At 34.6% G+C, this 27,385-nt stretch overlaps 1 protein-coding gene across 1 annotated transcript in view; it reads right to left on the minus strand.

Moving 5' to 3' along the window:
• Positions 1–27,385, minus strand: part of LMBRD1 (LMBR1 domain containing 1) — a 131,331-nt gene that overhangs the window by 38,441 nt on the left and 65,505 nt on the right. Inside the window, exons 9-13 of the mRNA XM_006159629.3 lie at positions 24,874–25,026; positions 4,957–5,021; positions 4,496–4,598; positions 3,883–3,987; positions 1,451–1,600 (exon numbers count right to left, since the gene is read on the minus strand). Coding sequence (XP_006159691.1) covers positions 1,451–1,600; positions 3,883–3,987; positions 4,496–4,598; positions 4,957–5,021; positions 24,874–25,026 — 576 coding nt within the window. The remainder of the gene's footprint in view (positions 1–1,450; positions 1,601–3,882; positions 3,988–4,495; positions 4,599–4,956; positions 5,022–24,873; positions 25,027–27,385) is intronic.

A 27,385-nucleotide genomic window follows, 5' to 3' on the forward strand; every position in this document is an offset into this window, starting at 1 on the left:
ACCAGCAGTTAGCGTAATGGCTATGTCACTGGACTCCCACGTAGTCGACAGCGGTTCGCGTCCTGGACCCAGTGGCTTAAAACTCACGCCAGGTGCATGTGCATGCGTGCCCAAGATCCCGAAAGGAGAATGAAGGAGAAGGGATTGCGGCGTGACCATCCCCCCTGGGGGTGATTTCTCGCTTTCTGTCTCTATGTCTCTCTCTGTCTGTCTGGCGAGCGCACGTGCCCTATAGCGGTGTCTGTGTGTGTGGGGGGGAACATTCCAAAAAAGAAAAAAGAAAAAACACAATCAATTCTATTAACAGATGAGAAAATGAACTGAAAGAACCACTCTCTAAAGACAACATAGGAATAGCTAAAAGGCATATGAAAAAACATTCAACATCCCTCATTGTAAGGAAAATGCAGATCAAAATGACAATGAGATACCACCTAACCCCAGTCAGAATGACTAAAATTAAAAAAACAAAAAAAAACTGTAAGTGCTGGCAGGGGTGTGGTGAAAGGGAAACTCTCTTATACTGCTGGTGGGAATGTAAATTGGTCCAGTCACTGTGGAGAACAATTTGGAGACTCCTCAAACATCTACAAACAGAACTACCATATGATCCAGCAATCCCACTCCTTGGTATCTACCCAAAGGACAAAAGAATTCTTAATCAGAAAAGTGCTTGCACATCGATGTCTATTGTGGCACTATTCCCAATTGCTAAGTCATGGAAACAACCCAAATGTCCACAAACAGATGAATGGATAGAAAAATTATGGCACATATGCTTTATGGAATACTATTTACCCATAAAAAAAAAACCCTGGCTTTTGACAGGAAGTTGATGAATATGGAAGATTTACTGCTGATGAAGCAAGTCAGGCTATGAAAGAGAGGCATTGTATGTCCCCACTTAACAGATACTGAGTGTCTGCACTCTATGACTGAAACTAATTGACTAAAGGATACAGAAACACAGTATATAGATGTAAATACCAGATATAGTGTGTGTGAAAGAGGAGGGTCGGAGGAAGGACATTTAGAAGAAAAATAGGGAGGCAAAGCATTAATGGAACAAAGAAATGTGGTATTATCTATTGAAGATATTTTGTAGTTTTATCAACTGTACTAGGGAGAAATGTTCACCTGTTAAAATATCCATTTTTTAAGGCAAATAATAATATGATTGAATGTATAAAAGAAAATTAAATTAAAAAAACAGTAGCTTAGCATTATGGGATTCTTTTAAGGAAACATTATAGTAAAATTCTGCAAACAATTTAAAAAAATTGAAAGAAATATAAACATGCTCAAAAATGGAATGAAAAACCAGTTTTAGCAATAATAAATTTAATTTGATGAGCTAATATCTTATGTCACCCATCACAATTAAAATCTGCTTTTAAATATCACTACCTTTAAGATATCAAAATAATCAGATTTTAAATATCACGCTTACCTCTATTAAGTAGTTTTGGCTTCCATACATAACATACTGGGGAGCAAGACTATAAATCATGTAGCTAGTATGAAGTACAATTAGCAGAAGTATCATGCAGAGAAATAAGAGTGCCTGGGGCCTTGTTCTACCTCTTCTGATTTTATATAACTGGAAAGAAAAAGACAGTGATAAAATTTAAGCAATATACTTCATGTGTAAAGCATTATGTTCTGATCTTGAGTTCTGGAGAATGATTTACATAGTTCAATCAATCATTTCTTTTTTCTTAAAAAATAGTTCTGAATCATTCTAAATAATTATAAAAATGATAAAACTGTTTCCATATGAAGATTTTTATTTTTAGATTTAACTTTATGTTTGTTTTAAAATAATGGCAAAGCACCTACATGCAAAGAAATAATTTATATGTAAATGATCCATTAAAAATCCAGGACCAAGAGAAATATTAATATTCACATGGTTGTTTCCAGACAAATCTAAATTTACTGTGTAGAAGTTAGCATCTATTAGAAGAGTTCATAGAACCAGGAATTGCAAACTACCTCTAGATGTATTTAAAAACTGTAAGTATGAGTTGAAACTGTAAGTATTAGTGATATATTTATGGTTTATATACTTATGATTTTATATAATATTATTTTATAAGATATGCCATGTATATAAATATTAATTTCGATGAAATACTCATGACAGCCTCATATGATACTGTTTTAAAATTAATGATAATTTATGATAATCTGACTAAAATACTTTCACATGTATCTATACTAAAAGGAAATTAAAAACATATGGAATTGAAAATAAAGAATCAAGTAACTTGCTTCATTTCAATAGCAGAGTACACTTATACTTTAACAACTCAGTTATCATCTTCCTGTTTTATTACTAGATTTTAGTACAGTGCAGATTAACAGAATTCTAATTCTGTATGGAATGACAATAAGATCACTTAGAAATTTATGTTCCCAAGATTCCTATGGCTAAGAGTGGCTATGTATTAAAATATTAAACATCAAAAGCAAAAACTAAAGTCTGCTAGAGATTTCTGGGAAGTCTTGCTTTGTTAATATAGGTTTATACCACTTCCTACTACCTGGCTTTTTCCTTATAGAAAAGGGACAGATAAATGGAGGTAAAGCCACCTTACTACAATCAGGGAGACAGAGACCATAACAATTTCAGAGGCACTGGACCAATATTTTTGAGCTACTGAAGCAATACTAGATTTTTTTCTTCTCAATAGCATTTCATTGGTAAAGCCACCATTTAATTGGATCTTCCCACCTTCCTTATTTCCTTCCCTTACTTCTCTTTCTTGTTCTTTTTTCTTTAAAGACAGAGTCTTGCTGTTGAGGTTCTCCTACTTCAGTCTCCCAGCTGCAACTACAGGTACGTGTTACCAAGCCAGCTGAGTTGTTGCTTGTTTTTTTTTTTTTGATTGGTTTGGTTTGTTTAAGTAGACAGATTCTTCCTATGCTGGTTGGGCCAACCACAAGCTCACAATCTTCCTGCTTCAGCCTCCTGAATTGCTGGAATTATAGGCATGTGCCACTATGGTTGGCCTTTTAGATTGGACTGGGAGTTGAACCTGGGCCTCCCCTGTGGTCTCAGCCTGTGGAGCAGCATCTTAGCAACATATACCACCACTGCTGTGCCTAACTGGGCTTTCCTTGACTCATATATGGAAGTAATATTTACCTGATACAGCTTCATTCTCAAATTCTTAATTTACCTCAAAATTAATATAAGAGGATATAACTAATTATCTAGTAGTACTGAACTCCTAAGTCAGAGGGTGTCTGAATTTTAGTTCATTGTGTTTCAATGTATTTTCTTGCAGTCAAACACTAAGGAAAATAATAAAAGTTCTAGACCAGGGTTTCTCAACCTTGGCACTGCTAACATTTCAGGCTAGGTAAGACTTTGCTCTATGAACCATAGGATCTTTAGAAACCTCCCTGGCCCCTACCAAGCAGATACCAGTAGTATCCTATGGTTATAACAACAAAAAATGTCTCCAGACATTACTGAATGTCTCTAAGAGGGCGAAAATCACCCTTGTTTGAGAACCACTGCTCTATTTTATGTTAACATAAAGTTCAAAAAGCTAATATTTTCATCACCTTTAACAACAAGATATGTTTAACTTCTATATTCTAAATCTGAGATCATTTAAATAATAAAGATTATTCATAAAATAGAGAAAGAAATATCAAAATTGGGGCCAGCAGGTGTTGTGGTTAAAGGCATTAGACTCCCACACAGCCAACTGTCCTGGACCTGGCAGCTTGCCTTCTCGCTTTCCCTCCTTCTCTCTCTCTCTCTCTCACTCTGTCCCTCTCTGGTCAAATTAAAATAGATGATAAATGAATAAAGTTAAATAAAAAAATTCTTAAAAAAATTAAAATAGTATTCTAATATATACTTACTCTAATCCAAAAGAACCATATGCCAATATTTCGAATTCCCGCCATTGAAGTAAAAATAAAGTACATAATAATAATTGTTATAAGAATATAATCAAGGGGAAAAACCTGAAAAAAAGATAATACTAAATTTAATAAATAAATTAAAACAGCTCTTGAAGATATATAATTGAAAACTTCATTATTATTTGGCAAAAGTGTAAAATATTAACTCTCACTTATATTAGACTACTGGGATAACTCCCCTCCCCAATCCTCAAAACCACAAACTGGTGATAAACCATTACCAAATTATTTATTACCTTTATCATAAGAAAAATCTTAAAACAAATTAAAATAAAATTTTATTTACATATAAAAAATTACTTCATTAAAAATTTAAAAAAAAATTGGAACAGTTTACCTTATACAATTTATCCCAACTCAAATTATGTAAAACATAAAAATCAGCAATGTAATAATATAATAATTTTTAAGCTAACATGCAGGAATCATATACAAATAAAAGGGCATAATCATATATCAAAGTATTAACAGGTTTATAGCATAATGCTTTTTTGTGGAACAGAGTGTCAAAATTTACACTAGATTATAAAAGGACTGATATTTTACTTACTGTTTGTAGTAAGGGCAAAAGCATATTCAGTGGGTTACTCAGGTTAGCGCCAAAAATTATGAAACCAGAATCTATTCCAGCGGAATGAAGAGCTTTATCTAAACTAAAACAAACAAAAAAATCATAAAGAATTAATTTATATTATACTATCATATTTTCAGCTTAGAAAGAATATCTTCATAACTTAAACATGCAAATTCAGTTGAGTCGAAGGAACTAGGGGTAACAAATTAAACCTCACTTAAATGTCTTATAGATTACTACTGTTCAATTGATATAGAATAAAGAAATACTCTATATTTCTGGACCTCTTAGCCATTCTTTTTTTTAATGTTGAAGAACATATCAAATGAAAAAACTACTTAAGATGAATAGGCCACACTAATGGAATTCAGCACCAAAAAAGTATAATACCACAAGATTTCTATAAGTGCTTTAGAAAATATGTCTACTGTACTTACTTTGACAGGAAGAGAGAAATTACAAAGAGCAGTGCAACTAAGATGAAAAATATTCCCCAAATGATCTAAAAGCAAAAACATACTCATTAAAACATAATTCTCAAAGTTGATATTAAAAACACAAAACCACTGGGCTCAATATGAGTTGCTATTGCATGACAATGACATAACTAAAACAATCCACAATACATTTAAATTTTGTATATGATCTCAGGCATTTGTACCTAAACTTCTTTTTTTTTTTTCCTTGCTATAGGGCACGTGCGCTCGCCAGAAAGATAGAGACAGAGAGACAGATAGACAGAAAGCGAGAAATCACCCCCCAGGGAGGATGGCCATGCCGCAGTCTCTTCTCCTCCATTTTCCTCTTAGGATCTTGGGCACGCACGCACACATGCCTGGCATGAATTTAAGCCACCGGGTCTGGGGCTCGAACTGTGGTCGGCTACATGGGAGCTCAGCGATATAGCCATTACGCTAACTGCTGGTCCCCCTAAACTTTCATTATAAGGCTATTTGAGTGAGAACATGTAGATAAAGACAAAACATTTGAAAAGTCTTCATTTATCTTTTCAAAACAAATACAGAGACTCAATAACTTAAACATAAACTTCAATGTTAACTGAAAAGTGCACAAAGACCAATAAACACGCAAAATGAAGAAACTCATCAGGTTATGTTCTTCTATTAGTTAAAATAGTTTGGCAAATTCTCCAACAGAAGTAATAATGTGTGTGTGTGTGTGTGCACACACGTGTATGGTAGTTAAATTATATGGCAATCCAGGAAGTTGATGTAAGTGATACTGTTCATGAACGAATACCAAAAGAACTAAAAAAAAAAAGTAATATAAACAGTGTTTCTGTGGAAAATATTTTAAGCTTTCTAACTAGTGTAACACATTTCTTTTTACTGCATAAACTTTACATTAGGGATGGTATAAAAAAGAAAAAAATGAATTGGGGTCCCTAGGAAATAATTTCAGAATTAAAAAGGGGTAAAAAATAATCTATGTTACCAATATCCTAGGTTCCTTTTCTCCCTGACATCTTTCCCAAGTACCAGGGATGACTGGGCTAAAGGATCCACAAAGTTAGAGCAAAAATGGAGAGTCCTATTAAACATAATTGTTTTTTTTTTTTTTTTGACTGGAATGGACAGAAATAGATGGATAAAATCATGTTAGATTTTTTGTCTCGTTCTACCAATTCTTTTATTTAAGTTTCACTCGAGGATATGTGTGCTCACCAGAGAGGGGGTGGGATGGGATGTGAGAAAACATTGTCCATGGGACAGTCACTGTAATAATCCCTTCTCCTCCATTTCTCCCTCTTGGGTTTTTGGGCATGCACACACATGCACTCGGAATGTTTTTCAAGCTGCTGGGTCTGGGACTCAAACTACACAGTCGGCCATGCAGGATTCAATAGCCTTAACAACCACACCATCAGCTGGCCTTATTCCAAATTTCTAAAGTGTATTTTAGAATCTTGAGGCAATAAAATAAGTAAAACAATGACACTCACCTGGCATATAAACATGATTTGGGGGAAGTAACGTTAGGCCCATGTCCTAGGAAACTTTTCAGTTCTGATAGGGTACCTTTGGGACTCCTTGGAAAGGAAAGTGTTGGCAAGAAATGGGAACCATGAAGGCTACAGTTATCTTTTGAAACAGAGAAACACTGCCATGTATCTATTTTATATACTGGGATTTCACATGAGAGTTAATTATTTAAAAAGCATTACAGGGACCAGCTGTTAGCGTAATGGCTATGTTGCGGACTCCCATGTAGTCGACTGCGGTTCGAGTCCCAGACCTGGTGGCTTAAAACTCACACCAGGCGCATGTGCGTGTGTGCCCAAGATCCCGAGAAGAGAATGGAAGAGAAGGGATTGCGGCGTGACCATCCTCCCGGGGGGTGATTTCTCGCTTTCTGTGTCTCAGTCTCTGTGTTCCTGGTGAGTGCATATGCCCTATAGCAAAAACCTCTCAAAACAAACAAACAAATAAATAAATAATAAAAAGCGTTTCAATTCTAAAAAACTCCGAAGTGACTTCCTTAAATAAACAAATGTTCATTAGTAGAGGACATAAAGGAATTCAATTTTTTTCCCCTGCTAGATTCTATTTGATAAGTAGGTAAACTAGAAGGCAGTATCCTTATCCTGAGGATCCACAAGTGAAACATTACTTCGTGATAGTCTGTTAACAAAATATAGCTTGTTGCATGAGGTGATATAACTGCTAAGTGCCATTTAGTAGAGGAATAAGACACAGAAACACACTTGAAGTTAAGATTTTCTTCCGTTGATGCCCATATTTTGACACACACACACACACACACACACACACACACACACACACACACAAAGAAAATTCTTAGCTATCTTCCCAATCTGTTAGACTGTCAAATCAATCTGTTAGACTGTCAAATCAATTACTTAATAGAACACAGAATAAATGTAAAAAACATATTTTATAAAGATCACAAAATGATATATAAATATAAGAACCAAAATTAGTATTTACAGAATGTCATTGATGGCCACTGGGTTGACCTAGATGCTACATAAAAGGGAGGGGGCCCTTTAAAACGTTCATAGAAATGAATATTATGAAAAAACAAGGCACAGATTTTAAAATTTGTTTTGCACCAAAATAAACTTGTACTTTAAATTCCATTTTCCGTGTACTTTTTGAAGACCCTCATACTATAGTTATGCCAATTTTGAAACAATTAAGCTACAGAGGTGACACCAGTAAAAACAGCAGAATAAGAACCTTTGCAAATTTCTCTTCCATAAAAGCAGTCAGAAAATTGGCATAAGTTGTCAAAATCAACTTTTTCAATACTCTGGAAATTAACCAATGACCTACAACAATTTAGGACCTTGTTTTTTTTTTCAAGAAAAATAGCTGAATCTAAGTAAAAACACAGAGCGTTATGACATTTTAACTAAGGCTAATCCTAAGTCCTCCTTTTCAATGCTTTGGTAGCCTTGAAAAACAGCCTATAAAGCCAAGACCCTAGCAGTCATTTAAAGAAGCGGAAAGGAGCTAAAGCACTTTTAAAGTCTCATTTCCAGAGAACTGTCATTATTTGACCTACCTGATGGTTCTCTGGAAGATCCCACTTACAAAGCTGTCTGTATTTGACCTGAATTGAAGAGCAGATGGAAAAAAAACCTTTTCCCAGGAGTGTTCGTGGAAAAACTTCACAAGTAATCAAAGACTTTTGTAATCACAAGAGCAAGAGAACAGCTGACAAAAAAGAACTAACAAAAAGCATAAAATGAAAACCCAGAGAATGAGATGCCAATGGGAGCTTTGAAAAATTTCAACGTGTTCCTGGGAATCAAGAAGATCTTGCGCTTGCACAGGGTTGGGCACATGAACAAGAAAGATGTAAGAAGACCCAACTTCCACTGCTGCCTTGAGGTTCTGCTAAAGCAGGAAGCAAAGATCAAGGCTGTAATGTAAAGTGCTTGTCTGAGTTAAGCGGTGTGCCAGCACACACCCGCAGATTCCCTAGGCAAGGACTGGGAGATTTATTGGCTGCAGGGGTTTAAGATAGTCTATGTCCAATCTCTACGGAGAATGAAGGAGAAGGGATTGCAACATTGCTATCATCCCTGGAGAGTGATTTCTCACTTTCCTTTACTCCTCTCTCTCTTTTTTCTCTGTTAGTCCAGTGAGAATATGTACCTTAAGGAAGAAAAAAAAGTTTTTCAAAAGAAGTAATTTCAGATTCTAGAGATGAAAAGTACAGTAATTGAAATAAAAAGTTAATTAGAAGGATTGAAGAACAGATTTGAGCAGGTAGAAGAATGAGCAAGTTTGAAGATAAATCAACAGAGATGATCCGATCTGAGTAACAACGACCAAACAATGAAGAAAACTGAATAGACCCTAAACAACATGGGACATCATCAAACATACCAAAATAAGTATAATGGAAGTCTCAGAATGGAAAGGGGAAAAATACCATATAGTCATCTCAATAGAGATAGAAAAAGTATTTAACCAAAGCCAATACACTATGATGACAAAATTACTAAAACTAGAAATAAATGGGAAATTCCAGCACACATTAAAGGGCATTCATAAAACTTTCACAACTAATGCCATGTTTAATGGTGAAAAACTAAAAAAATTAGAAGTGGGAACACAGTACAACTTCCAATATCACCACTTCAACTCAAATTTGTACTGGAGGATCCAGCCAGCATACTTAAGAAAGAAAGAAATAGAAGTTATCCAGATTTAAAAGGGAAAAAAAAAGAACTATACCTATTTCTAGATAACAACACTTTGTATCTAGAAAAATCCTAAGCGTACTATAATAAAATAGAGCAAACAAATGCATTCAGCAAGATTACAGGACATAAGATCGATATACAAAAGCCAGTCGTGTTCTATATATTAGCAATGAACAGTCTGAAATGAAATTAAGAAAACAATTCCATTTACAACAGCAAAGGGATAAAATACTTGGCAATAAATTTAACCAAAGAGGAACAAGGCTTATACAATGAAATCTGTAAAACATTGCTGAGAGAAATTAAGGACTTAAATAAATGTAAACACATCCTATGTTTATGAATCAGACTTAATAATTTCAAAAAGCCATACTCCCTAAATTAATCTACAGATTAAATGAAATTTCTGTTTAGTAAAATCCCAGCTGGCTTCTTTGTAGAAATTGAGAAGCTAATCCTGAAATGTATATGGATATGCAAAAACAAAAACAAAAACAGAATAACCAAAACAATATTGAAAAAGAACAGAGGGCTCCCACTGCTCAATTTCATAACTTAGGACAAAAGTTGTAACAACTGGTTACAAGGTAGCTGTACTAGGATGGACACATATATCAATGGAATAAGATTGAGAGACTAGAAATGAAACTATATGGTCAACTGATTTTTCAGTCTTTTTTAAAAAGTGTGCTAGGACAAATGGATATCCACATACAAGAGGCTGGACCAGACCCAACCTGCTATGGTGGCATGTGCTGCTAGGATGCTGTGCTCCAGTTTGAACCACATCAGAAGTTCCAGTTGGATTACCAGGACCACCAGGGCTGTGTGCGGTGGCATCTGCTTATGATCCCATTGACTCGAGGAGGCTATGGTAGAAATACTGCAAGCACAAAACTGGCCTGAGAAATAAATTTTAGACCATGCCTAAAACAACAAAAAAGAGGCAGGTATGGTAGTACATGCCTGTAGTTAAAACTGGGAGGCTGAAGCAAGAGGATTTTGACAATGAAGCTCTGTCAATAATTTAAAAAGAAAGAAAGAGAAAAAAGAAATCTGACCACTCTCTCATAATATATACAAAAAATTAATTTAAAATGGATCAAAGACCAGATGGCATAATGGTTATGTCGCTGGACTCCCATGTAGTCGACCACGGTTCTTATCTCGGACCCAACAGCTGAAAACACACGCTTGCTGGGCATGTGTGCATGTGTTCTCAAAATCCTGAATGGAGAATAAAGTAGAGGGACTGCAGTGTGGCCATCCCCCTTGGTGGGTGATTTCTTGCTTTCTGTCTCTTTGTCTCTCTAGCGAGCACATGCATACTACAGGGGAAAAAAAAAAACTCTCTTAACAAACAAACAAACAAAAATAAATAAATAAAATGGATCAAAGACCTAACTGTGAGTGATAAAACTATAAAATACTTAGTTGAAAGCAGGTGTAAATCTCCATGACCCAGGATTAGGCTATAGCTTTCTAGATTAAATCATCTGAAGCACCAGAAACAAAAGAAAAATAGGTGAGTTGGATTTTATCAAGATTTAAAATTCTTAGGGATGGCCAGGTGGTCTATTAGTTAAGGAAGCTGGATCCCACATGGGCAACCACAGTTAAAATCTCAGCCCTGGAAGCTTGAAAAACATGCCAGGCAAATGTGCACATGGAGGAAAACGGACTACAGCATGACCATGCCCTATCAGGGGTTGTTTTTACCCTCTTTTCCTCTTTCTGGCATGCATATGTGCCTTCTGGCAACTAATAAATAAGTAAGTAATAAAAACTTTTGTGCTTCAGAGGATAATATCAAAAAAGTGAAAAGATACCCATAGAAGGGGGGAAATATTTGTTTGTAAATAGAAATAACTCTTATACTTCAACAATAAAAAGGGAACCAAATTAAAAAATGGGTGATGGATCTGAATAGGAAATTTCTTTAAAGAAAAAGATATATAATACCAATAAGTACCTGAAAAGATGTTCAACATCATTTATTAATTAACGCACTCCAAACTCACAATAAGATAACACTTTGCATTCACTAGGACATGTAAACAAATAATAATAACAAATATTTGTGAGGATATGGAGTAACTGGAACCCTCATACTATTCTGCTAAGAATGGAAAATTATGCAAATGCTTTGGAAAACAGCCTGAAAATTCCTCAAAAAATTAAAAGATATAGTTACAAAAACTGAAAATATAAGTCTACATAAAAACTTTCAGGTAATGTTCAGAGAAATATTACTCATAACAATTACTAACAAAAAGTGGAAACCCAAATGTCCATCAAATGATAAATGGATAAAGTATAAGGATATCCATACCTGACATTGAAGAAAGGTATGGACGTAGACTTCTAAAAATGTTTTGATTTAATTTCAGATAAATGCAAAAACAGTTCAAAGAATTCCAATATAGTCTTTGCCCAGATTTTCCAAAATTTAAATTTTACTTTATACTACCATTTTTTTAGTATATACTTAGCTGAACTTTAAAAAAAAATTTATTTATTTATTTACAGTCATTCACTGTACCTCAATAGAGTATACAAAATTGGATTTTCTATCCAGTATACATTGTATATTGGCTCAATCAAGGATATTATCATACATGTTATCATGAACAAATAATTTTCTATTTCCAGTTTATTATATATTTTGCTTATTTTCCCCGCCTTGATTCCCTACTTCTCACCCTCTGACAATTCTCCTCTTCTCTCACACTGTCTCTGGTATAAACAGTTGTTTACCATGCCATTTTGTTTTTCACATTTTATTGGTTCACTATAGATCTTAATTAATTTAAAGACTTGCAATATCAAGCACATCTGATATATACATAATTAAGAACAGATATCTGACTCTAGGCATAAACCTTAAGGAGTAAAGTGAACTACTATAAAGTAGCACCTCGCTGGGGCTATATAGCTTACTGCAGTCAGTAAATAGGTATTAATAGGTATTTTTTAATTTCAACAAAAGCTTTAGTGTTAATAGATTAAAATCGAAAAATGTTAAAAGAAATTTGCTTAACACTTAAAGCCAAGAAAAAGGTTAGGATTCAGTTCAAATAGTAGGTAGATGAACCTATCAACAGTTCAAGAGAAGACAAAAATCTTTAAATATGGAAATCAAAGCATTGAAGAAAATCAGTAATATTTCAGTCTCAAGTCAAAAAATTCTATTTCACTAGTTTAGACTCATGTCATTAATCTCCCTTTTATTGAATTTGCATTGTTACTGTGGTCTGATTTTTTCAGTTTAACTCTGAAATTTAACATTCAACTCTAGACTTAATCCCTACCACTAGGCTGGACATTCTTTTGGTTGTTTTTTATACTTTTATTTCTGTGTGTCCAACTTTAGTTTTCCTGATATAGCACTCCCTTCAGTACTTTTTGGAGAGCTGGTATGGTATTGGTAAATTCTTTCAGGCTTGGTTTATCTGAGAATTCTTTTGTCTTTTTTTCCCATATGAAAGATAATCGTGCTGGGTCTAGTATTCTTGGTTGAAATTGTTTTTCACTTAACACTTCAAATATATTCTCCCATTCTTTCCTGGCTTGCATTGTTTCCAATGAGAAGTCAAACACTAGCCTTATGGGATATCCTTTTAAAGTAACTTGATGTTTCTCTTGTCAATTTTATTGTCTATGGTTTTGGTCAATCTAGCTATGACGTGCCTTGGGGAAGATCTGCTTGGGTTGATTCTGTGTGGTGTCCTTTGTGTTTCTTGGGTCTGGATATTTGAGTGCCTCTCTAGGTTTGGAATGTTTTTTTCCAGAATTTCATGGAATAGATTACTTATACCCTTATTAGTTTCTTCACCTTCTGGGATATCAATGATCCAGATGTTTGGGCATTTAATGGTATCTAGTGTAACCTGTATGTTATTCTCATTTTGTAGGGGATTCTTTTCTCAGTCTTTTTGGTATTTCTAGGTCAGAGGTTCTATCTTCTACATCTGAGATTCAATCTTCTGCATGGTCTAATCTGCTTTTGATACTTTCAACAGAATTTTTGATTTCCTGTACTATGGCCTTCACCTCTAACAATTCCATTTGATTCTTTTGGTGATGTGTATCTCTTTCAGTTTGTGCAAGAACTTCCTTGCCTCCTAGAACTAGGTGTCTCTTTTCTCCTGCATCTTCTGGAGTTCATTGTCTCTATCCTCTTGCATCTCTGTTACCTTTGTCACTATGAATATTTTAAATTCTTTATCTGACATTTCCATGAGTTTTCTTGTATTCTTTGTGGAGGAAAAAGAGTTATTCTTTTTCACTAGAGGAGAGATATTTCCTTTGTTTCTCATATTTCTTGTGCCTCTGCGGTGGTTTCTGGTCATCTGATGGATTATACGATCTTTCCTGGCTCCTGGCTATACCAGAGAGCAAGAGGCTGAAGTCTGGCCAGAGGGTCTTCAGTGGTCAAAATTCCTGAAAGGGGCCACTCTTAACTGAGATGTAGCTGGTTGCTGATTGGCTTATCCTGGCTCCTGGCTAGACTGGGAAGCAGGAGGGTGAAGTCTGGGTAAACGATCTTTGGTCCTTAGATGAACTTTTTGAGAACAAATTGTAGATAAAATACTTCAGTTTCTATGTCTTAAAAATAAAGATATTCTTTTAAATAATCACAACTTAGAAAAATTGGGAATAGTGATACAATATTATCATCTAATCCAAAAACTTTGTTCCACTAATGTCCCTTATAACAGTTTTTATTCTGGTCAAAATGCAATGCAAGATAACATACTGCTTATGTCTTTTTAGTATCCTTTAGTCTGGAAAAAGTACAACTGCTTTGTCTTTCAATAACCTTGGCGTTTTGTAAAGTCCAGGGCAGTCATTTCATAGAATGTCCCTCAATTTGGATACTCTATATTTTATGACCATATTTAGATTATGCTTTTTGTAGAAATGACAGAGCAGTTCTACTGAGTCTTCTCAATGCATTAAATCAGAAGACAAAATTATTTGCCCCATTACTAGTAATTTTAAGTTAGATTATGTTTAAAGGTGGTTTCTGTCAAATTACTATCCTGAGAGGTAATAACTTTTATGGTGATATTCTTTTAGAATATGCAAAATCCTACTCTCATAGGGTTGCCACCTAATTTTAATATCTACTGATGTATGCCTCTTACTAGAAACAGTAGGTTGTTTTTGCCAAATGATGATTTTCTAATTCTGTCATTCTTTTGATGGTTATTTGTTGGAATTCTACCAAATGGGAGAGCTTTTCCTTCTCTACCATTTACTTACTCATTGAATTGTATGACTATAGAATAATAGATTCTTATTTTATTTAATGAATTGTCGACTATTACTATTGGGTCGTTGGAAAAGTTGTGACGGATTTTTGCACAGAAAAACAGAAAATACGGCATGACTTACCTAATGACCCAACATCATTATTTTGATATATATTTAGGCAGTGGAAACACATACAAGCTGTGGGAACCCCTACAAGCTGTGGGAACTCCTACAAACTGGTTCCTTCCATGATGTCTACTATATTAGCACTTCTCCTTGCTTTCTGGCACAAGATGATCCAATCTTATCATGCACTTTCTCAGTCCCAGTCCTAAAACTGGCCATTTCTCCAAGCAGTCCTGGTTCCTATTCATGAAGTTAGCTAGTGGTTTGCCTGCTAATTAGAACTGTCTACTAATATACACACACACAGAGATTATTCATTGACCTGTTTTGCCTCTCTCTGACCTATCACTTTCTGCTTTCATTTTCTTTCTACGCTTTCTTTTGCTCTTTTGGTAGGTTTTTGCCTTTGAAATTCAGTGTTTGGATTTAATCTTTTCCTGAGTTCTACTTTTATTAATAAGCGTTTCAGGCTATAAATTCCTCTGATCGCTGTTTTAAATCCCACAGATTTTCATGTTTTCAGTGTCATTAATTTTTGGAAATAATACAATTTTTTTTCTTTCTTTGCTATAGGGCACGTGCGTTCGCCAGACAGACAGAGACAGAGAGACAGAAAGCGAGAAATCACCCCCCAGGGGGGATGGTCACGCCGCAATCCCTTCTCCTCCATTCTCCTCTCGGGATCTTGGGCATGCACACACACGCGCCCGGTGTGAGTTTAAGCCACCGGGTCTGGGACATGAACCGCAGTCGACTATGTGGGAGTCCAGCAACATAGCCATTATGCTAACTGCTGGTCCCTGCAATTTGTTTTTATTTCCTCTTTCCTTTCACCCAAGAGCTGTTGAATATGCTTTAGTGCATTGCAATCAGAAAAGAGTTGTTCCACAATACATCTACTCTATCAAACTTACTTGTATTTTCTTCATGACCTAATTAATATATGATAAACTTTTGTATTCCATGTGTACTGGGAGAAAAGACATTCTCTATTATGAGATATGAAAAAGTTATGATATATCTTTTGATTATATTTAGGTCCTCTATATTCTTACTCAATTTTGTCCACCTGAAATGTCTTCCCCTGAGTATGGTGTTAAGTTAGTCTCCTAGTATTGGGGGCATCAGAAAAGTCACGACTATGTTTTTCTATAGAAAAATGCATATGATTTCTTCAATGACCCAGTATTATTGTGTTTTAGTCTATATTTCCTTGAATCTACAAGTTTTTGTTCATAAAGGTGGTTGCTATTATTTGTTACACAGATATTCCTAACTAGTATATTTTCATTGTTGATTATTACTTTCCACATTAAAAAGCATACTATTGGGTCTAGCAGGTCTCATGGATGTTGAGGCAGCTAGTTCTCACATAACTGACTTCGTGGTTTGAATCCTGGATCCAGTGGCTTGAAAAATGCCCCAAGTGTGTGTACATGCCTAAACTCCCAAGAAGAGAATGGGGGAGAAGGGATGTAGTGTTAGCTAGTGGTTTGCCTGCTAATTAGAACTGTCTACTAATATACACACACACAGAGATTATTCATTGACCTGTTTTGCCTCTCTCTGACCTATCACTTTCTGCTTTCATTTTCTTTCTACGCTTTCTTTTGCTCTTTTGGTAGGTTTTTGCCTTTGAAATTCAGTGTTTGGATTTAATCTTTTCCTGAGTTCTACTTTTATTAATAAGCGTTTCAGGCTATAAATTCCTCTGATCGCTGTTTTAAATCCCACAGATTTTCATGTTTTCAGTGTCATTAATTTTTGGAAATAATACAATTTTTTTTCTTTCTTTGCTATAGGGCACGTGCGTTCGCCAGACAGACAGAGACAGAGAGACAGAAAGCGAGAAATCACCCCCCAGGGGGGATGGTCACGCCGCAATCCCTTCTCCTCCATTCTCCTCTCGGGATCTTGGGCATGCACACACACGCGCCCGGTGTGAGTTTAAGCCACCGGGTCTGGGACATGAACCGCAGTCGACTATGTGGGAGTCCAGCAACATAGCCATTATGCTAACTGCTGGTCCCTGCAATTTGTTTTTATTTCCTCTTTCCTTTCACCCAAGAGCTGTTGAATATGCTTTAGTGCATTGCAATCAGAAAAGAGTTGTTCCACAATACATCTACTCTATCAAACTTACTTGTATTTTCTTCATGACCTAATTAATATATGATAAACTTTTGTATTCCATGTGTACTGGGAGAAAAGACATTCTCTATTATGAGATATGAAAAAGTTATGATATATCTTTTGATTATATTTAGGTCCTCTATATTCTTACTCAATTTTGTCCACCTGAAATGTCTTCCCCTGAGTATGGTGTTAAGTTAGTCTCCTAGTATTGGGGGCGTCAGAAAAGTCACGACTATGTTTTTCTATAGAAAAATGCATATGATTTCTTCAATGACCCAGTATTATTGTGTTTTAGTCTATATTTCCTTGAATCTACAAGTTTTTGTTCATAAAGGTGGTTGCTATTATTTGTTACACAGATATTCCTAACTAGTATATTTTCATTGTTGATTATTACTTTCCACATTAAAAAGCATACTATTGGGTCTAGCAGGTCTCATGGATGTTGAGGCAGCTAGTTCTCACATAACTGACTTCGTGGTTTGAATCCTGGATCCAGTGGCTTGAAAAATGCCCCAAGTGTGTGTACATGCCTAAACTCCCAAGAAGAGAATGGGGGAGAAGGGATGTAGTGTTGTTCAACCTTCCTAGAGGGGGATTTCTCATTATCCCTCTCGTTCTTTCTCTCCATTTTTCTATCTCACTTAGAAAGGTATATGTGTCTTATAGCAAAACTATCTAACTAAATAAGTAAATAAAAACCATGTTCTGTTCCTGCCATGACAAACAACTAGAAACTTAATGACCTAAAACAGCACTGAATTATTATCTCATAGTTTCTGTATGTCAGCAGCTGGATCTCTTAGTCTGAGAAGGCCAAAAACCTAAAGTATCATTAGGATAGGGCCATGTTTCCTTCTGGAGACTCTAGAAAAGAAAAAACACTTCCATGTTCACTCATATTTTGTTGGTAGAATGCAGTTTTTAAAGTTTTCGAACTGAGGTTTTCATTTCTTTGCTGACAATTATCTGTAACCCTTTCCTGTTTCTTAAGGTTGCTTGCATTCTTTGTCACATTGCCCCCTCCATCTTCAGTAATGGCAAGTCAAGTTATTCTTATACTTGAGTATCTCTGACTTAACCTTTGCCACATCCCTCTCACTCTACTCAGAAAAGCTCTTAACTTTTAAGGGCTCATATTATCACACTGGTCCACTTGGATAATCTAGGACAACCTCTGCATCTTAAGGTCTAAACCTTAATTATGTCTGCAGAGTTTCTTTAGTGATAATGATACTTAATGATACAGACTTGAAGGTTATAGAGATTATAAAATTACTGAGGGAAGAAAAGAGCATTCTGCCTACCAAAAATGTCCTCCTTTGTTGCACTTAATGTTCATGGTCTTGAATTTTATTTTGTCTAATATCAGGATCATTATCCACCTTCTTATTGTTTTTATTTGCTTAGTATATCTCTGAATACCACTTTAATTCCAGTTTTTCTGAACCATTGTTTTAGGTATGTCTCTTAAAACAGCATAGAGTTGGATTTTGCTTTTGAAGAAAATTTGAAAATTTGTTTTAGTGCTAAGTTAGGTCCACTCACCTTTATTGATACAAATGACACATTTAGTTACAACATGTCTAATTGCTAGTAACTTTTTTTGTATGTTATACTTCCAGTGTTATTGGCTGTAACACTACACACACACACACAAACGCACTTAAATACATATACATGTGCTGTGTGTATCTCAAGTTATATTTAAAACCTAATGAATATATAGGTTATGCAGGTACATTAGTTGTAAAAGTTCAAAATATGACCTTCTGTCAGGGCAGTTTAAGTATTTAATAAACATTAGAGTGTATGCTTAGAAACGTATTGGATATTACACAAAAATGCTGTTTTAATGAGACATTAACTTATTCTAATTCGACGCTTATTTTTATAATTGTTTTAACACAAAACTAATCTTTCCCTTGAGTTCCATGGTAGTATTTAAGAGGCTGAAAAATATTATATATAGAACTATAAAAATAGCAGCTGTAATTTCTGAGCTATTTATATCAAAAAGCATTGTGTTGCATACATTATTTCATTTAATTCCCATAACAAAATAAATATGTAACTCCATTCTAGCATGAGAAAACTGAGATTAAAGAGTTGAAGTAAAGAAGAAAGTACACAGCTGGTTAAGAGCAGAATAAGGAGGTATATGAGAGCACCAAAGCCACTTTATTTTCAGTTTTTCTGAGTCATTATTTATTTTCATTTTTCAGAATCATGCTCTAAATCACCATGCTTCTGAAAAGGAGGTGTGGGCATCTTACGTAGTACAAGGCAATGTGAAGCCACAAGATCAGCAGGCATCTTCTGGGAAAACCTTACTCTTCTCTTTTAAAATATCAAAATAACTTTGAACTTCTACATTTGCAAACATTTAATGTTATACATTTTATAATAAACCACATATGGATTATAGTACAGAATTAAAAGCAACACAAAGATTTGAGATAGAACATAACTTCAAAGAAATTTTGTATCAGAAACTTCTCATAGATCTTAAATCACCTTCAGCAAATAATGAACAGTGTGGAGGAGTGAGTGGACCTCATTCTACCTTCTTCTACTAGGCTGATGTGGGTGCTAATGTTTAAGAAGTGAAAAATGCTTTAGGCCTAAAGTCAGATATGTGTTCACAGATATATATACTTAGCGGCTGCACTTGCTATTCAAAGTATTTAACTAAGATCTTTTGTGAATAAATAAAATTTAAAAAAAAAAAAAGAAATGGAGAACAACTAGAACAACTATAGATACCAGAGACAGTATGGGAAAAGGCTGGGAAATGGCAGAGGGTGAGAGGGAGGGAGGGCGGAAGCAAAATGTATACAAAACAAAGAATGGAAAATTATTTTTTGATGATAACATGTATGATAACATCCTTGACTCAACCAATATACAGATGTACAGTGAATGAATATAAAATAAATAAATTAATTTTTTTTTTAAAAATTACTCTTCTGGGAACCAGCAGTTAACGTAATGGCTATGTTGCTGGACTCCCACGTAGGCGACCGTGGTTCGTGTCCCAGACCCGGTGGCTTAAAACTCACGCCGGGCGCGTGTGCGTGCGTGCCCAAGATCCCGAGCGGAGAATGGAGGAGAAGGGACTGCGGCGTGACCATCCCCCCGGGGGGGGGGATTTCTCGCTTTCTGTCTCTATGTCTCTCTCTCTCTGTCTGGCGAGCGCACGCACCCTACAGTGAAAATCTCTCCAAAAAAAAAATTACTCTTCTGATTAAATTATAGTAAAACCTATTAATTCCTACTCTACAAATTTGGCATTTGGGCTAATTCAGCTAAACCTAGGTAAAGGTTTCTCTTGCATCATTTATAAAGAGGGAACATATTTAATGCAAACGTGATTGGCACAGAAACACTTCATTTATTTATGACAGACAAAAAACAACTTTCAAATATCTTAACAGTAACCCACCAAAAATGCATGTTTTTTAACTTGTCATCTATTCATTCATTTTTATAACATTTTATGTTATTTAATATTGAAAAATAAACTAGTGTTAAAATTTTAAAAATTAAAAAGCAAAAAATAAGCATGTGTCTTCCTATTTCTGAATTGTATTCACCGCAGACAAAGAAATGATAAGTAATATATAACTTTCATATCTCATTTAAGTAAAAAATACAGTGTTTAGCTATTCACATGCATGTTAAACTCCAATATACAGTTTTCATCCCCAGAGATATCCTTCAGGAATGCTTAATACCCTATTCCTAACATAGGATCAGACAATGGAAAGATACGTAAAAATTTAGATCAAAATTCAGAAATGACTATTTACATAAAAAAAATGGTAAACTGACTGCACTGGAGGTTTCAGCCAGTGAAATGAGGAAGGGAAAAAAATAAAAGCAATTAGAGTCTCGCTTTTGAAAAGAAGTAAAACTGTTTTTTAGTAGGTGACACTGACATCATCATGAAGATCTGTAGAAATCTACAACAAAACCTCTAGAACTAAAAATTTAACCAAGTTGTAATATAAGTATCAATGTGTAAAACCAAATTTCTACATACTAGTATAACAAATATTGGTAACTGACATTAAACAACATTATCTGCAAGAGCATAAAGAAGTATTGAAAGCCAACAGGTGGTATAGTAGTTAATGTTCTGGATTTCCACATGGCTGAGCATGATTCAAGTCCCTGATCCGGCTTGAAAATCACACCAGACGCATGTGTGAATGACCCAAACCCTGAGAGGAAAATGGAAGAGAAGGGACTGGAGCATGCCTATCCTCCCGAGAGTGGGGGTGATTTCTCACTTTCTCTCTCTCTGTATCCATCTGACTCTCTCCAGCAAGAACATACACCCTATGACAAAAATTCAAAAAAATAAATAAATAAAATAAACAAGAAAAACTACTTAGAGGTCAGTTTCTCCTGATATCAGTTAGACCTTTACACCTTACACTAAAAAAGTGAGAAATTTAAGAAATTGTAAATAAATGGAAAGATATGTTCGTGAATTAGAAAGTTCAGTATTATTAATATATCAATTCTTACCAAATTTACCTACAGATTCAAAGTAATCCAGTAAGTATCCCAGTGGGCATTTTGTAGAATTATGAGTTGATTCTGAAATTTGCATGGAACTGCAGAAGGTCTAGCACAGTCAAAACAATTTTGAAAAGAAAAACAAAGCTGAAGGACTTATGTGACCTGACTTCATGACTGATTATAAAGATTTAGTAATATCACTTAGGCATAAGACATACAGATCAACAGAGCAGAAGACATAGTCCAGAAACAGACCCACATATATATAATCAATTGATCTGACAAAGTCACCGAGGAATTCAATGAGCAAAGGGGTCATGATTAAAAAAAAAAAAAAAACACTGCTGAAACAACTGGCTATTCATATAGAAAATGGAATACACCCCTAACCCTAACCATTTTAAGTTAATTTTATAGTATAAATCATACCATACAATAAAATTAACTTAAAATTAAACACAAACCTAAACATGAGTCAAAATTACAAAACTAGAGGAAAATATAAGAGAAAATGCTTGTTACTTCAGAAAAACATTTCTGAAGACACAAAAATATGAGCCAAAAATAAATAAATTGAATTACGTAAAATTTAAGAAACATCTGTTTGACAGTGTTAAGAAAACAAAACCATAAAAAAATAAACTACAAATTAGGGGAATCAGCAGTTAGCGTAATGGCTATGTCGCTGGACTCGCACGTAGTCGACCGCGGTTCACATCCCGGACCCGGTGGCTTAAAACTCACACTGGGCGCGTGTGTGTGTGTGTGCCCAAGATCCTGAGAGGAGAATGGAGGAGAAGGTATTGCGGCATGGCCATCCCTCCGGGGGCGTGATTTCTCACTTTCTGTCTCTATGTCTCTCTCTGTCTGTCTGGCGAGCACATGTGCCCTATAGTGAAAATCTCTCCAAAAAAATTAAAAATAAAAATTAAAAAATAAACTTCAAATTAGGAGAAGATATTCATTATAGGTATATTTGACAAAGTACTAGCAACAGAATAAAGAATTTTTGCAACTCACTCATAATAAAAAGAAAAACTGAATTTGAAAATGGCCAAAAGATGTAAATACACATTTCACAGAAGATATACAAATATCTAAGAGCCAAACATAAATATCATTAGTCATCAAGGAGATGCAAATCAAAACCATGAAATACTACTGCACATGCCTTAGAAAAACTCTTACAAACACTTATTAAATAAGTGTTGACAAGGATGCGAAACAAATAGAAATTTAATATTAATGTGGAACATAAGAGTTGACGAGGATGTGAAACAAATAGAAATTTAATATTAATGTGGAAAAACAAAATAGCATAAACATTTTGTTAAAAATGGAGTAGAATTTTTGGATCAAATGTTTGGTATATGTTTAACTTTTATAAGAAAATGCCAAGTTTTTAACAAAATGGTTATACTATTTTGCTTGTGCAATAGTACATTATGTTCTTGATTTGCATATCACCCAAGAGAAATTAATGATACATACATAGCACAAAAATGTTCATAATCATATTATACATTTTAGCTTTAAACAACTAGAAATTGGCCCAAATGTCCACTAACAGGTAAGTGGGTAAACAGAGTATAAAACAGACACACCTGAGAATACTATTCATCAATAAAATGGAATGAACTACTGAAAAAAACACATGCAACACAAATTAATCTCAGAAAGACTGTCCTGTGCCAAAGAAGCTAAACAAAAGAGTATACATTCTATGATTCCATTTACATGAAATGCCAGAAGATATAAAACTGAATTCTAGTGAACAGAAAGGACACCAATGATTAGCTGTGGTCTCAATTCTAGGGAACAGGAGAAGGCACAAAGGTAAATCTGAGGGATGATGCAGGTGTTCTACATGTGTATGTATTTACATTTGGCAAAACCAATCTGTACACTTAAAGTTGATTTAAAAATCCTTTAAAACATATATTCAGGGAAATGGGACATAGCATGTTTAAAAGAAGCCAGCTGATATTAGAAACCAGGTTACAAATATTTATAAGCTATAAAAAATTTAGAATTAAAATAAGGGTTGCAGAGGGGTTCATCAGACCTTTGATGCTATGAAGACAAATCACCTTGGGAAATAAAAACTGAGGTGGGTCTTTAAATAATTTATTCTAACAGGGTTAAAGTAGTGATCCCATTTAAAAAAAAAAAAAAAAAACCTATTTAACTGATGATTAAAATGGAATGAACTACTGAAAAAAACACATGCAACACAAATTAATCTCAGAAAGACTGTCCTGTGCCAAAGAAGCTAAACAAAAGAGTATACATTCTATGATTCCATTTACATGAAATGCCAGAAGATATAAAACTGAATTCTAGTGAACAGAAAGGGCACCAATGATTAGCTGTGGTCTCAATTCCAGGGAACAGGAGAAGGCACAAAGGTAAATCTGAGGGATGATGCAGGTGTTCTACATGTGTATGTATTTACATTTGGCAAAATCAATCTGTACACTTAAAGTTGATTTAAAAATCCTTTAAAACATATATTCAGGGAAATGGGACATAGCATGTTTAAAAGAAGCCAGCTGATATTAGAAACCAGGTTACAAATATTTATAAGCTATAAAAAATTTAGAATTAAAATAAGGGTTGCAGAGGGGTTCATCAGACCTTTGATGCTATGAAGACAAATCACCTTGGGAAATAAAAACTGAGGTGGGTCTTTAAATAATTTATTCTAACAGGGTTAAAGTAGTGATCCCATTTAAAAAAAAAAAAAACCTATTTAACTGATGATAGTGTATTTCTCAAAAACCCTTTCAAAAGAAGAGCTTTTAAGGGTGAACAGTTAATGCAATTCCATTCCAGTTTTAGGAGGAAGACAAAGCAGCTTCACAATTCAATCTTACTCACTACTGACGGAGTTTTCTGAAACATTTCTTTACATTTTAGGCAAAACTCACTTTCAATCTTATTGCCTAACTTCACTTCAAATCAGTCCATCTGACAGCACTTTCAGAATTAAGACATGCATAATATTTGTATTATGTTTGAGATACCTCCAGATACAGAATAAACATATTTGAAAGTCTACAGCAAGCAATTTGGTTGCTTTTTCGTCCTAGACATATTATAATGTCTTTAATTCAATCTAGATACTTATATATGGGTACTAGGATCCTAAGAATTCAAGGCTGGTGAATAGTGATTTCCATCAAAGAAAATAATGGTCTTCCATCTGAACTAATATCTTTTTTACATACTTTCAGAAGCATCATTTGACAATGAGGTAAATTCTATTACTTTCAGTTGGGGTTTCAAATCTATTTATAGGAATGTACAAACTGGCAAAATATGCTAGGAACATACTATATATTGATTATCATATTTTTATTTAAATGTCCAGACTACTCTGTAATAATACTTACATTGCACATGAGTAAATGAAGCTGAGAGAGGTTTTGCACCTTGCCTGAATACCAAAGAGAGCTGTAATTTAAAAGCAGACTACCTAAACTCCAAAATCCATGCTCTTAAGTACCATGCTGTAATGTCTCAAAAGGAGAACTCAGTATCTGTGAGAGGTACTATATAAACTCAGAAGAGTGGGAACATTGTTTTTTAAAACTCCATTTACCTTCAGAGGACGGAGAGCACCACAAAACTTTGTCCACCAGCTGTTTTCAATGAATTCTAAATGTCTCTCTCTTTTCCTAAGTGTTCGTAACCTTTCTTCAAATTGTTTTAAGGCACGTTTATCCCTTGCGGGCAAAGGTCGACCATCTTTGCTCTGCAAATAATAGAAAAAAATATTTTTTTCCCTTATCATTAAGATCTTAATAAAGAATTCACAAGATTTAGTAGATCAATCCACAATCTGTTTTTTAAATTGCACACTACTTAGACAAATTTACAACTGAAATGCCTAATAAGAGCAATGCAACAATTAAATTTTTGAACACAGGCCAGAATCGAAGTGTAAATGTATAAAAAAAATTATAAAAATTAAAAGAAAAAAGTACAAAGTGTGGATGTGTGAGGGTTTCATACTGACCTCTCTCATGATTCCTGTTTTCCAAATATGTGGTAAAATTATATAGAAAGAGAACTACTGGTAAAAAAAAAAAACACCTCATAAAAAAGGTATTGGGTCAGCTGGTAGCATGGTGGTGAATGCAGGTGGCTTCCACATGGCCAACAGCATGGTTAAGAGTCCCCAAACCAGTTAGAGTACTGGACCTAGTAGCTTGAGAAACACACTAGGTGTTGTTTCTAAGTGCTCAAAATTCCAAAGGGAGGCAGAAATAAAGGAGGAGGGATTGTGGCATGATTGTGCCCCATGGGGAATGCTTTTTCACTTTTCCCTTGTCTCTTGCAAACTCTTGTGCCCTCTGGCAAATTCAAAAGAAATGTGTTTATTTATAAGAAATGTTGATTCCCATACTCCTGCTATTCTTTATTTTAGTGTATTTGACCCTGCCTCATCCCTCTCTTTAGTCAAGTGATTGGGATACCTGAACTGATACTTAACCATAACACTTTTCTCAAAACGTATCCATTATAATAGCAAAAGGATACAACAATTTTTATAGTTTGGATAATGGTTTGTCCCCCAAAGTTCCTTGTTTTGGAATTTGGTATTGGGAGGGGGAAATGTCTAGTAGGTAGTGATTGGGTTATGTTGCTTGCATCATGCAGGCGCCATTCTCATGAATAGATGAATTGTGTCTGCCCAGACCCCGTTAGTTTTAGCTCTCAGGAGAAGGGCTTAGTTCTTCAGAAAGCTGGCTGGTATAAAAGAGAGCTGCTCACAGCTTGCTCGCTCTCTCTCTGCACACTTCTGCTTGTCTGTGATTCCACTGGCCATGCTGTAAGCCAGCCGGACACCAGGCCTATCCCTTCAGACTTTCAGTTACCAGAACTGTGGGTCAATAAACCCCGATTCTTTTTATAAAATCACCCAGTCTTGGGTATTTATGTCAGAAATGCAATAATAGATTAAGACAATTAAGTAGTTCTGTTTCACTGATATTTTTCATTATTTTAGAAATAAATTAGTAAACTGACTTAAGGGTCCATTTAAAACAAACTCAAATTATCTTCCTGTTTGATGAATGCTTCAGAGGAGTGAGAAATGGAAATCTAGCCTGCATTGTCAACTGACTAGAACAATATAACAATTTTGTCAGAGAAATAAAAAGTGGATGGAAACTCAGCAGTCAACCATCTATCTCATCTGGAAAAAAATATGTAGTTACAAAGCATGTAAATATACACTCCTTATAAAAAAAAAAATCAAAGCTTCCCTTCATAGTGTCCCTTCTGATTGCATGATCCTGTATATATGAACACATACTTCTTAATAATAAAATTTTAATCCAACTTTCAAAAATCTATTCTACTGGATTAGTTGAAGCATCATTTCATATTTCTGCTCAACAGTTTAGCTGTATTTCACTGAACTACCTATTTGAGTTCTTTGTTCATGATTTCTGTGTTTTGTTTAGTTCTTTTTTTATTACATAAATTTTACAACATAAAAATTTAAAGTTCACCAGTAATCTCTTAGTTAGTACCTGGGTATTATGTCTTGTTTAGAAAGTTCTTTTTTATATGAAGATACAATTTTACTTACACTTTGTGCTCATGTTTTATAAATGTTATATTTTATTTGAATTCACCATCTGTTTTTTATGTGGCATGAGACTTTATGCAAATTTCATTTTTTCAACTTTCATAGATTGGATAAAGTTTATACCTAAACTTGTGAAAAACTGTCATCTCTACAATATTGAATTTTCCAAATTAGAAACTGATGGGGTTTTCCATTTATTGTGTCTTCTATTACGTATTTCAGTAAATACTATAATTTATATCAGAAATATGTTCACATTTCTTATTATTTTGTAGTTTATGACTATTATAAATGGGACCATTTCCTATTAATCCTCCATCTGTTTAACAATTTTTTAAAATTTGCATATAGGCATCTTGATTAACTCTTATTAGTTCTACTAGTTTGTTGGTTGGTTCTTTTAGATTGTCTTGGTAGATAATATCTGCAACTAAGAAGGCTGTTTTCTGTTTTTCTCCTCTCCTTCCAGTGTCTATACTTAAATTCTTTCTTTGTTTTTGGTTATAATTGCTAG

Source organism: Tupaia chinensis, unplaced genomic scaffold (genome assembly GCF_000334495.1).
Source record: "Tupaia chinensis unplaced genomic scaffold, TupChi_1.0 Scaffold000639_1, whole genome shotgun sequence".
NCBI classification, from domain to species: domain Eukaryota; kingdom Metazoa; phylum Chordata; class Mammalia; order Scandentia; family Tupaiidae; genus Tupaia; species Tupaia belangeri.